Source organism: Ovis aries, chromosome 21 (assembly GCF_016772045.2).
Source record: "Ovis aries strain OAR_USU_Benz2616 breed Rambouillet chromosome 21, ARS-UI_Ramb_v3.0, whole genome shotgun sequence".
In the NCBI taxonomy this organism is placed as follows: Eukaryota; Metazoa; Chordata; class Mammalia; order Artiodactyla; family Bovidae; genus Ovis; species Ovis aries.
The window spans coordinates 36,175,180-36,187,791 of NC_056074.1; the positions used below are offsets into that span (position 1 = coordinate 36,175,180).

The window sequence follows — 12,612 nt, forward strand, 5'->3', positions numbered from 1 at the left end:
AGTCCCCTCAAATGGTCACTTACGGTATGTTTGTAATCTTTTGCATTTACAAATGGTTCAGGATGGGGAACACATGTAAACCCATGGCTGATTCATATCAATGTATGGCAAAAACCACTACAATATTATAAAGTAATTAGCCCCCAACTAAAATAAATAAATTAAAAAAAAAAAAAAAACAGTTGTTGTAGTGAATAGCTTGTGCATATGGTGATTTCTACTTTTGCCAGCGTATCTTTGGAACAGATCCCTAGAAGTAGAATTGTTGAGTTAAGGGCATATGTGTGTGTCATTTGTTAGATGCTGTCAAATCCACTCTGTGGAGATTGAACAACCAATAATAAATGTAAACAATGTGCACAAATATGGGTTAAGACATAGCACCCTATCTATACACACCTGGTGACGGGGGAGCCTCTTGATATTCTACCCAAGGGTCACAGTCAGACCTGGCTAGATCTCAAGCAGGAACACCCAGGCCCTGGGACTCCTGGGAGGAGCCATGAGGCACCATTGTCTTTACTTTGGCTGAAACAACAGTTTAACAAGCAGCCCTGTTCATCTCAGGCTGAGCAGGAGCTCTGCGTGATTTGGTTTTTTTTTTTTTTTTTTTGGTCCTCTTTGATTGATAAAAACACTTCAAAATTATCTTTCTATGTTTGGTTTAGCAGTTAAAATGTTTCAAGGCATGACAGAATTCTATCCATTTGTCCTTAGCAAATGGATATTATTAAATTCACTGGTTTATATGACACTGCTGATCTTTCTTCACAAACGGAAGAAAAACTGACATAGTTAATATGTATTCCGTCTCTTACTCAGTCAACCAACTTGACTTGGATCCCCCCTCTGTCCTCTCTGTACTCACACCTCTAGGCGAGAAATAAAAATCCGCACAGTCTGAAGGCTGAATCCCTCCAGCTTTTGAATCCCTTCAAATGAACAATGCATGCACATTTATTGGAGAACTGGTTCACATTATAGTTTCTGGGAAAAAAAAGTTTAGTTGCTAACATTTAAAAATCAGGAGATAATACATAAATTTGCTTCTGACTTCTCTTGGAAACTTGGCCAACCAGCCTGCTTTCCAGTGTGGCAGTCCCTGGTTGGAGCAGAGGCAAGGCTTCACCCAGTGGAACCTGTGCTGCCCAGTGTCCAGAATATCTACCCAGCCCTTCCATTCATTTCTCTTGCCTCCTAGGCCATAAATCTGTGAGAACGGACCTAGACTGCTAGCCCCTGAAGATACGGATCACCTGTGTGTTACTGGACTTTGACTTTCTAGCATCCTACCCAGACTCCAGCACACAGGGCTCTCCTTATATGTTTGGTGGGTGATATAAAGTATCTTGTGGATGCCTGCATCACCTTTCTTCCAATACTAAAACCATGTGATGGCAATACTGCTCCAGCCTAGATCTTTGAGATAGACTGGCAGCAAATGTGCCCCTGATCTGTGCCAATGTCCCACTACCCAAAGCCACTCATATGTTACTGGAAGGAAAGGAAAGTCGCTCAGTCATGTCCGACTCTTTGCGACCCCGTGGACTGTAGCCTATCCTCTGTCCATGGGATTTTCCAGGCAATAGTACTGGAGTGGATTGCCATTTCCTTCTCCAGGGGATCTTCCCAACCCAGGGATCGAACCCAGCTCTCCCGCATTGTAGACAGACGCTTTACCGTCTAAGCCACCAGGGAAGTGCATATGTCACTGGGCTGCTCCTAAAGTCTTCACTTTGCTGTTTGATCTCTTTTCCTCCTAGCAATCTCCTCCCCAACTGAGCACAGCCATGCACATTTCATGGCGTTTCTAGAATGACCGCATGAGATCGCGAATGTATAGCGTATGGCACCCAGCACTTCTGTTTATCACATTCTTAGCAGTATTTTGTCTCCAAGTTGGCAAGAGTCTCCCCATTCTTAGTTTAGCTGAATTTTTCAGCCAAGCCTCAAGGAAGAGATTACAGCAGAAATCTCTGTAATCTGAGAATTTTCCAAATCCCATGTGCAGAGACTGACAGAGGTAAACATTTTATGGGAATTCCGGTGGTGAAGTGGTAAAGAATCTGCCTGCAATGTAAGAGATCCAAGTTTGATCCTTGGGTCGGGAAGATCCTCTGGAGGACAAAATGGCAACCCACTCCAGCATTCTTGGCTGGAAAATTCCGTGGACAGAGGAGCCTGAAGAGTCCATGGGGTTGCAAAGAGTCGAAATGACTGAGCACGCACACATGACCTTATCAGAGCCATTAGTGGCCTAAAGGGGCAAATTAGGGCAAGTCAGAGCACATATAATTAGCAGCTTGCATTCACCACTGCAAGCTCAGGACTTAATCTTCCCTGGGTCCTTGGAGCATGAAGGACCTGGTGAAGGTCCTTCACTTCATGAAGCATGAAGTGGCTTGTGCTGCTTGGGCTGGTGGCCCTCCTGGAGTGCATAGTCAAGTAAGCATGGGGACAGTTAGTGGCATCATCTCTCTTTCTGGGATTTCTCTTGTCATCCTCTTATCCTTATACCCATCAGGGTTAGGAGAGAAAGTAATTCTCTGGCAGTCCAAAGATCAACTCTCACCCATTGATGAGAACCTTGTCATGGGCACTGAGGGGCAAAAGCGTCTTGAGGTAGGCCTGCAGGGTTGCACAGCTCTGGGGGTGCCAGTCACATTAGGATCTATGCAAGAACACCACTCCCTGCAATTGTTCACTGCACAGCCCGTGCAACTCTAGGTGTGGTGCTGTGGAAGCCCATTTCTCCTGAATTTGCCTCAGGGGCTTGTCTCTGCTCTCTCTCCTATTCTGGGTGTATTTATTTGTGTCTTTATCCACGTAGGCGCCAAATAGTCATCTGGTTTACTCAAGATTACACAATAGAAACTGTATGCAGACCTAGGTTTTTGACATTTCTTTGCACAGCATTCTGGTATAAAGATGACACTCATAAGAATGCTTGGAAAATACACAGTGCCATTACAATGCCAGGTGTGGCAGTCATACTATAATACAGACAGCTGATTGCTAACCCTTCTTTGTTTCCTTTTCCCCATGCTCAATAAAAGAATCCCTGTAAAGAAGAAGCAGGCCCTGCATAAAATCTTCAGGGTAAAAATCCTGACAAAAAATTTCCTGCAGGCAAAATCTTACAGTCTGTCCGACAATTCTGGTCTTTACTAGAGTTTCTCATCTCATCCCCTGAGGAACATCTTGAACGTGAGTGTTGGGAGGATGGTGCTCCACAGCGCCCTCTGGTGCTCTGGCCTAGCACTGGGGCTCATCTGGAGGTGCCAGGTGGGATGTTGGGGCTGGGGCTCCTGCAGGAGGCAGGAACAGTGGGGAACAGGACCCCATTCCCAGAGGAAAAGGCACTCTCATCCTCAACTCTTGGTCTGTGGTGACTGGACCCAGAAATGACCAGGTGGCAGGTCAACATCCATTTCTGTGCCAAGACATTAGATTGGGGGAGATTGTTCTTTCTGAACAAAGTGAACTATTGAGTTAAGATGAAGAGTGAGCCATGACTAGCCCAATCAAAAGATAGCCAACTGCAAACAAGTGTGAATCCTCAGGCAGAGAAAGGTTACCCTCTGCAAATCCAGGAATGATACCAGAAAAAAGTTGCTGAGCCCCAAAGACATGTGAGGCCATAAAAGTCCAAGACTATAGTTATTGCTTCTGTTGTTGTTGTTGTTGTTGTTAAGAGTCTTATCTCTTCTTCAAGAATGCACAGACCAGGCTGAGAGAGAGACAAAAATTGAATACATGTCAAATGAAAGGGCCACCTGCGCATAGCTGACAGGACATGGTCTGAGTTTAGAGGGAGTGGCCTGGAGTGACCTAGGAGGCCCACCTGGAGAAGGAGGCCCTCAGTCTGGGTCTTGAAGAAGAAACTGAAGAGCGTCTCAAATGCAGCAACTTATCTGAGCAGAGGCTGTGAGGAGGAATGGTTGGAAAGTGATTTCTGGAGACCTGGATTGCCCAGAGGGAAGAAGTACTCTGGGAATCAGGGGTGATCAGGAAGACTGGCCTGCACTAACTTCCCCTCCCCAGCCCCTGCAGATGGCCTACATTGGCAACATCACCATTGGAACACCCCCTCAACAGTCCCAGTTTGTCTTTGACACCGGCTCATCTGACTTGTGGGTGCTCTCTGTCTACTGCCAAAGTTCCAGCTGCTGTGAGTACCTGCTCCCCCCACCCATCTTGTCCTGCCCTTCCCACCCCCTTCTCTATCCTTGGCACCTGACAGATATGCATCTCTTGTGTCAGCAGCTACGAATAGCAAATTCAACCCTAGTCAGTCCAGCACCTTCCAGGACATGAGGAAGACAATCAACCTCAGCTTTGGCTCTGGGAGAATGAGTGGCTATCTTGGCTCTGACATTGTTTGGGTAATGTGGGAACCAGGGGCTTAGTCAGGGCTGGCCCTGGGAGCAACTGCTGCCTGCAAAACAGATGCAGGACTAGCTGGCAGAGACTGTCCATCCCCAAATCCCCTAGTGGCCATCTGCCCAGGAGGGTCCTGTCCCTGAGACAGCTCCCCTGCCGACACACAAACTCCCAGAACAACTAACTCAGAGAGTGGCTTGACATGTGGATTTATAGCTCCTTTACCCACGAGCAGCTCAGAGTTCATTCTGCTGGAGCAGAAAGAGGGGATAATAAAGCACCCACTTTTATATTCTCAGACTCTACAGGGTACATTCATGCTAATAACTTGTTTGATCCTGAAACAACACCAGGAAGGAGGTACTATTATTAGCTCCATGATAAGGATAAGGCACGTGAGGTGCAGTGAGTCAGGGCCCTGACCAGGTCACACATTTTTCAAGTGATGGAGCTTGGCTGTCCTTCAGGGCTAAAGTAGGTATGGGTTTGGGGGAGAGCATAAAACTGACCTGGTGCCCCTGGACAGTACAGGGCTTCAGGTATCCAGGCAGGTAAAGCAGGGGTCACAGCTGTGGAAGGGGCCTGATAAATGGGATCTCACTCCAGGGGACCTTTGAGACTAATAAAAACTATGGCCTGCCTCCCCATAAGTGTCTAGTATACTCTTCCTGTGTCTCTCTGTCTCTCTTCCTCTCATACACACACAGGTATACACATCAGCAAAAGCCTCTTTCCCAGGCCGAATTTTCATAAGAACCCTGCCAGTGACATTGTATAATGGGCTTCGGTCTTCCTGGAGAGATACAGAATCCACAATGCATTGCAATGAATTCCGTCCATTTCTGTCATCACATCATAGTGATGCCAAAGAGAAGACTAGCCTGCTCTCTATTCACTGCATGCTCAGGCAGGAACCATTCGGTCCTGTCCTGAGTCTTGGTTGCCCCACCTGTACAGAAGGCTGAGGTCAATTTGACTCACTCAGATGGTGTTTTCAGGAGAAGCTCATGTTGTTAAAATATACAGCATCACACAAATGGAACCTGAATTCCTGTCCCAGCTTTGTCTAACCGTCTTAGGTCCAGCCAGGGTACAGCCAGGCTTCAGTTTTTCTCTGAGATGCTAATGATCTGCACTCCAACCCAATCCCACTTCCCAGACCTTTATGTGGGAACTCTGTCTTCCCACAGGTCAGGGACCTTGTTACCGTGTGGCAAGCATTTGGCCTGAGCACAAATCTGTCCAGTGAGGCCATGGAATATGGGCCTTATGACAGCATCCTGGGCTTGGCCTACCCCAGCCTTCCCATTGATAGGACCAGCCCTGTCTTCAACAACCTGAATAACCGAAGAGTCATTTCTCAGCCTGTCTTTGCCTTCTACTTGAGCAGGTAAGTCTGAGCTGGACAAGTCTTCTCTCTAAATTAGCTGTAAGATGCTTGCAGTTGCATGAAAAGTTATAGACCACCAGATCCAGAATATTTCTGAGAGATAGTCTAGCCTACGAGAACTGTGGCCCCAGGATCACATCTGGCCCCACCACTGGGTTTTGTCAATAAAGTTTCACTGAAACACAACCGTGCTGTTGGGCTCAAGGACAGTAATTTTGTCCAGGTTGGAGGGGGGTGGTGGGTAGAGATAAAAGAGAAAGCAATAGGTGTCAGGATACTGGATATTGGAGGAAAAGGTAACAAGAGTTGCTGATAAATTTGATATGGAAGGAAGGAGTGGGATGGAGAAAACGTTTCCTTCCTCAGTAACATTTCACCAGAGGCCCAGGACAAGCTACAGAGTTTGCAAGAGCCAGTCCAAAGTGAAAATGTGGAACCCCTTGTTCAAAACATTCGGAATTTTAAGACAGGGATAGTAGAGTTGGAGGTCTGCTCAGCTGTAAGCCCCATGGACAGCACTGATCACAGGCAAGTGAAGTTAAATTGAAACCATGCCCTTAGCTCCCTCGGGCCTTGGCTTTCCAGAATAATTATAGATTAGACAAAGAGAAAGCCAGACCACACCAGCATGGAGACCTCTGAGGGTATATCTGAGCACTCAGGTGGCTGGAGGGGACCTGGCCTTCCTCATAAGATTGGGTGGAAAGATTGGGTGGTGGAACCAGGTTAGGCTGCCCAACTTTGAACTTCTTCCTTGGCACTCAGTATATGGGGACCAACCTTGGTCAGGTACTCAGTCCATCTGAACCTCAATTTCTGCATATGTACAATTTATGAGCTTTTATTGTATTCACTAAAACAATATGCACAACAAAAAATAAATATATAACTTTACATGGCTAGATTAGAAGAGAACAAGAAAAAAAAAAAAAACCATAGTAGTGCCTCTGATGGGTGAAGAAGCACAGCCCACAGACAGTGCCTGGTGTTACTCTCTTCCAACAAGCCCCTCATCCTTCTCTATTCAGCCAGCCGGATATCGCCAGCATGGTAATGTTTGGTGGAGTCAACAATTCCTACTTCCACGGAGATCTTAAGTGGATACCAGTGATTCAACCACGCTACTGGCAGATAATGATGGATCGGTGAGCCTCTCCCTCTGAGGGTCACCCCAATGACGCTTCCACACATGCACACAGACAGACACACACAAGTGCACGCACAGACACACATAGTCACACACAGACACTGGCTCCACCCACAAACATACATAAAAACACATTCGAGACACATATAAACACACTCATAGGTGCAGATATAAACACACAGCACACAGATATGCACGAACACAAACACACAAATATAGATACACACATCACCTACATATACACATAATTGCCTCAGACCTCCTGTCCAGGCCTCTGACCAGGGTCCCGAAGGGATCCAGAGATGTCTGAGCAGCTGGGGGAGGGATGCATTCCTGTGCAAGGTGGGGAACAATGTTAGAAGACCCTACAGTATGGTGAAAAGAGGATCAGGGGGAATTTCACCAGCCTGAACAGGGTTGTGTTAAGATGACCTACTGACCAGAGCTACCCAGGACCTAGAGTGCTCTCAGTACACAGAATTGCCAGCTGAAAACTGAAAAAGTCCTGAAAGTCTGGGAAAACTGATCTACTCAGGGAGAAGCTACCCAGCAGTGGAGACAGGTTAGCTGCAGTCTTGAGACTTAAAACAATTCATAAAAAGAGACACACCACCTAAACAATGCTACTTACCAACCACCCAAACCAGGCACACAGTGGGGCAGCAGCTGTGACTGAATCAGGAAGCTGGGATCCAGGAGTGGCCTGATAACAAGGGGCAATAATAGATGAGATTCTGCATGATACCCTCAGACAAAAGCTTTCCTGTCCTTTGGAGGCCCCTGGGTCTGCTCACGCTCCCCTGGCAGGGGCCTCAGTGTCTGAGCCAGGTGAGGAGGTGGTGCTGGGAGACAACCACTCCCAGGCCAGCCTGTGTCTCCCCTGCCACCACTCAGAACACCTACTGCCCCCAGGAACCTCCATCTTCACTCTATGGGCTGACCCATCATTGGTGAGACACCGCATACAGGTCTCTGAATGTTCCTCATTCAACAAACATACTTCATGCATCCGTTGTGTGCTGGGCACCTGAGGAAGGCTCTAAGGATACAACTCGCCTTCACATCTAGTGACAGAGACGTAGATGAAATGACTCACACGGTAGTCCAGTAGTGAATTACCACTTTGGTACATGCTAGACATGGGGAAGGACCTACAGAGAGTGAGCAAGACAGGTGCTCAATCTAGTCTGGGGTGAAGACTTCCCTGAAAAAGTGACAGTCTGGGACCTGGAAGATAAGGAGAAATTAACTATAGAAAGGGGATGAGGGTCTTCTAGGAAGGGCACCAGCACAGGTCCTGAGACACAAAACAGCCAGTTTATTCAAGAACTGAAAGGAAGTCCAAAAGGTGATGTGACCAGAATAAAGGTAAACAGAGTCAGGGCAAGAACTGAATGTCTCTTCAGGAGACAGGCAGGCAGGGGGCAGTTATTGAAGAGATTTCAGAGTGACCCTGGTGCCTGCTTTGTCCCTCTGTCTCTCAGCGTCTCCATGAACGGAAAGGTTATTGCTTGTCAGGCCATTGTGGATACTGGGAGCTCATTGCTGACTGGCTCAACTGATGTGGTCAGCAGCATTCAGAGGCGCATCAACCCCAGTCCCATCGGGGATAGCGAGGTGAAGGGTCATGCCACAGGGTCATTCTTGGGCTCTCCAAACACCAAGGATCACCTGGGCCAACCACTCTCCCTCTTTTTCTTACAGCAAATGATGTCATGTAATGGTGCCACGAACCTGCCTCCTGTTATCTTCACCATCCATGGCACTGACTTCCCAGTGTCCCCTAAATACTACATCCAGAAGGTGAGGGTTCATCCCTGGGGGCTGGTTCCCAAATCTAGGACTTGCTGGAAACCTTGGGGTGCTGCTGGGAGGAGGGCGCCCCCTGCAGGTCAAGCTACACCATTGAAGATGCTGCTGAGCTCTGTGGCTGGGCCAGTGCCTCCCACAAATCAACCACTTGAGAGTAAAGGGCAGTCTGGTAGATACATCATTCTGAAATAAATAGAGAGACACCACCCCATGCCAGCAGTGTCGAGGAAAAAGGGAAGGGGAACTCTAAGATCCTCAGACCTCAAAGAGCTTCAGTTCAACCGAAGCCCTCAGATGGATGAACACAGAAAGTCAGCTCTAGCAACCCTCGAAATAGACAGGTGACAAGGGGGAGTGACTGGGGATGGTCCCTGTGTGCTGGCCCACCCTAGTTATTGACAGTCTTCCTTCCTTTCTCAAAATAGGCTGATAGGCTCAAAAAAAGGCATTGAGGAAGAGAGGGAATTTCAGTAATGCTAAACCCCCAGCCTCATGGATGAGTGAAGAAGCCTGCTTGGATTGAGGGATATCTACACCGAATTCCATGCAATCCGTTGCATGGAATGGTTGGTGCAAAAGGGATCTGGAGGCAGATTAAGGGTGGTGAGGGCTACAGATCAGGGGGGCACCAGGGGAAATCACTCAACCTAGTCTGGAGTGGCCAAAGAGGATGAGTATGGGCCCAAGGAGGCTTCCCAGTGGGCCTAAGTACAATATATAGGGCAGGTTGTGGGCGCTGCTATTTAAAGTGGATAACCAACAATTACCTACTGTGTTGAACATGGAACTCCGCTTGATGTTATGTAATATCCTGGATGGGAGGGGAGCCCAGGGGAGAATGGATACATGTAGATGTATGGCTGAGTCCCTTTGCTGTCCACCTGAAAGTGTCACAATACTGTTAACTGGCTACACTGTGATACAAAATCAAAATCTTTTAGAAAAAGAATGGCTTGCGGGGAAGGGTGAGAAGAATAGGCATTTTCTGCAGAGCACAGAGCAAGCAGGAGTTGGAAGGAAAGAAACAGAAGAGTGTGAGGGGAATTATGGGACATTCTTGTTCTTTTTCTTTAAAGTATTTTGAAGTATAGCTGCTTCACAATGTGTTAATTTCTGCAGAACATCAAAGTCACTCAGTTTTATGTATGTACAAATATATACACATTCTTTTTCATGTTCTTTTCCATTACAGTGTATCATGGGCTACTGAACACAGTTCCCTGTGCTATACAGTAGGACTTTGTTGCTTAACCATCCTCTCTATATTTGTTTGAATCTGATAATCCCAAACTTCCAATCCTCTCCTCCCCTCGTCCTGACAACCACATGTTTTGGCCCTTCTTGTTCCTGTAACCCCCACTTCTGCAGCTGCTGTGAGAGCCACTTGATTCTCCCCACAGGAGGGAAAAAATGGAAAAGCTGTCTGCTCTGGATATTGAGGGGGATGGCAGGTAAGGGCTTAGACTGACTGGTATGTATGTCTGTCTCCCCCAGATTCCCAAGAGCCTCCGCTTTAGCAGCTTTCAAGGGGGCACAGAGAACATGGTCCCCTTGGAGACCTGGGTCCTGGGTGACGTCTTCCTGAGAGCATATTTCTCAGTTTTTGATTGGAGTAAAAACAGGATTGACCTGGCTCCCGCAGCATAAATCTGCACTGCTACAGGAATCACTCAGGCCCACTCCAAACACACACACCCAGGTAGGGCCATCCCATCCAGGGATGCTGAGGAACTGTGTCTGATGATCTGCAAGGCCCTGTTCTCAGTAAAGAATAAACAGTTTCAACATGATAAAGTAAAAAATAATAATAATAATTAATAAATGGTTAAAAAAGAAGAATAAACAGTTTCCCTCTTAATGGTGCAAAAACAGATGGGTGTCTCTGTTTGGGTCTGGGAGGGTATAATGATTAGGAAGGAGCAGGAACCAAGTCTGAACCACAAGTGAGAGGAGCCCAATTCCAACTGGCTTCAAGGAAAGGGGGACTTATTGGAAGGACACTGGGGATCCAGTGACAGGAAGATGTTCTAGACCATGGAAGTGTTTATGACTGCACCACCAACTCCACCATTCCCCATCCAGAGGGATAGGGCTGTTGTGCCTGCATGCTCAGTCACATCTGACTCTATACGACCCCATGAACTGTAGCCCCCCACCCCCCCTGCCTCCAGGCTCCTCTGTCCATGGGATTCTCCAGGCAAGAATACTGGAAGGGGCCATTTCCTTCTCCCGGGGATCTTCCCAACCCAGGGATCAAATCCATATTTCCTGCATTTCAGGTGAATTCTTTAACTCTTGAGTCATCGGGGAAGCCTGCTTTCAGAGGGATGGTAAGGGGTAATAAAAATGGCTTCTATCCATCCTCCGCATCTCAGAGGAACATTGGCAGTGAATTTCTGCCATAGGGGGATCTCTGTAAGGCCCTTCAAGTTGAGATGATTCCTATTTTCCTTCAACCCCAATCACCAGCTCTCTGCCACCCACACCAACTGTGTCCTTTCCAGTCCCATTTGCCAAGTGTTGGGCCGTGTGGATCCCTGAGCCAGCCTCCTCCTCCAGGGCAAAGCACACCCCTTCCTTTGGCCCCCAGTGCTGCTGGGGAGGAAGCATTCGTGTAAAAGGAGAACCCAGGATGCACAGAGCGTTCAGCCTGTCTGAGCTTCCTTCAGAGGCAGAGCTACACACCATTCGGTTTGAGCTGCCATGGTTTGACACTTGCAAGTGAAACCATCACTTTGTCCCACCTAGAGATCCGACATAGAGAGCCTGGCTAGGGGCTAGGGGTCAGAGGCTGAGGGAGACCCAGATAAGAGAAAAATAAATAAGCAAATAAATGGGTGCTCTAGTAGATGCTCCCACCAGACCACACTGCTGTATTCATATTGGGAGACACAGATGGTCTCAGCATGGGTACTGCCATGAAATCAGCTGGAATTTGTAGACTTCAGTAAGAGAATAGGCAGGGAAAAATAGCGAAAAGGTAAGTCTTGAACACTTCTTTAAGAGTATAACTTTATTAAATCTTTTTGGAGATGTTTTGTCCTAAACATACTTATGACCTTTGTCACAGCAATTTTGCTTCTAACGTTTATTTTAAAGCAATGAGCAGAAGCACCAGTAAATATAAATAAGCAAGAATGAAATCCTCAGAATCTCCCACAAAAGGCAATATCTAGGACTTCCCAAAATTCATTGAGCATAAAGAGTCCACAGCATAAATAGGCCATCACACAACGAACTACCTGATAATTGTATTTAATGTTATGGGAAATCCTTCCAATAGGACACTGAGAGAAAAGAACAGAATATGAAACAGCATGATTCCAGGTTTGCAGAGCACGTGGAAAACAGTGCAGCAACCTCACCAGACATGTGCATCCTGGAGCTTTCCTCAGTTCAGTTCAGTCGCTCAGCCGTGTCCGACTCTTTCCAACCCCATGGACTGCAGCACGCCAGGCTCCCCTGTCCATCACCAACTCCCTGAGCTTACTCAAACTCATGGCCATCGAGTTGGTGACACCATACAACCATCTCATCCTCTATCTCCCCTTCTCCTCCTGCTTTCAGTCTTTCCCAGCATCAGGGTCTTTTCCAATGAGTCAGTTCTTCTCATCAGGTGGCCAAAAGATTGGAGCTTCAGCTTCAACATCAGTCCTTCCAGTGAATATTCAGGACTGATTTCCTTTAGAATTGACTGATTGGATCTCCTTGCAGTCCAAGGGACTCTCAAGAGTCTTCTCCAACACCACAGTTCAAAAACATCAATTCTTCGGCCCTCAGCTTTCTTTATGGTCCAACTCTCACATCCATACATGACTATTGGAAAAACCATAGCTTTTACTAGATGGCCCTTTGTCGGTAAAGTTATATCTCTGTTTTT

At 47.1% G+C, this 12,612-nt stretch overlaps 1 protein-coding gene across 1 annotated transcript; it reads left to right on the forward strand.

Moving 5' to 3' along the window:
* Positions 1-2,355: 2,355 nt before the first annotated feature.
* On the forward strand, positions 2,356-10,379 carry LOC101108616 (pepsin F-like). The gene is made up of 9 exons (XM_015102950.3): positions 2,356-2,445; positions 3,172-3,207; positions 4,054-4,171; positions 4,267-4,385; positions 5,574-5,773; positions 6,802-6,918; positions 8,405-8,537; positions 8,625-8,723; positions 10,227-10,379. Exons 1-9 carry the CDS (start codon positions 2,356-2,358, stop codon positions 10,377-10,379), a joined length of 1,065 nt encoding a protein of 354 aa, XP_014958436.3.
* Positions 10,380-12,612: the final 2,233 nt, after the last annotated feature.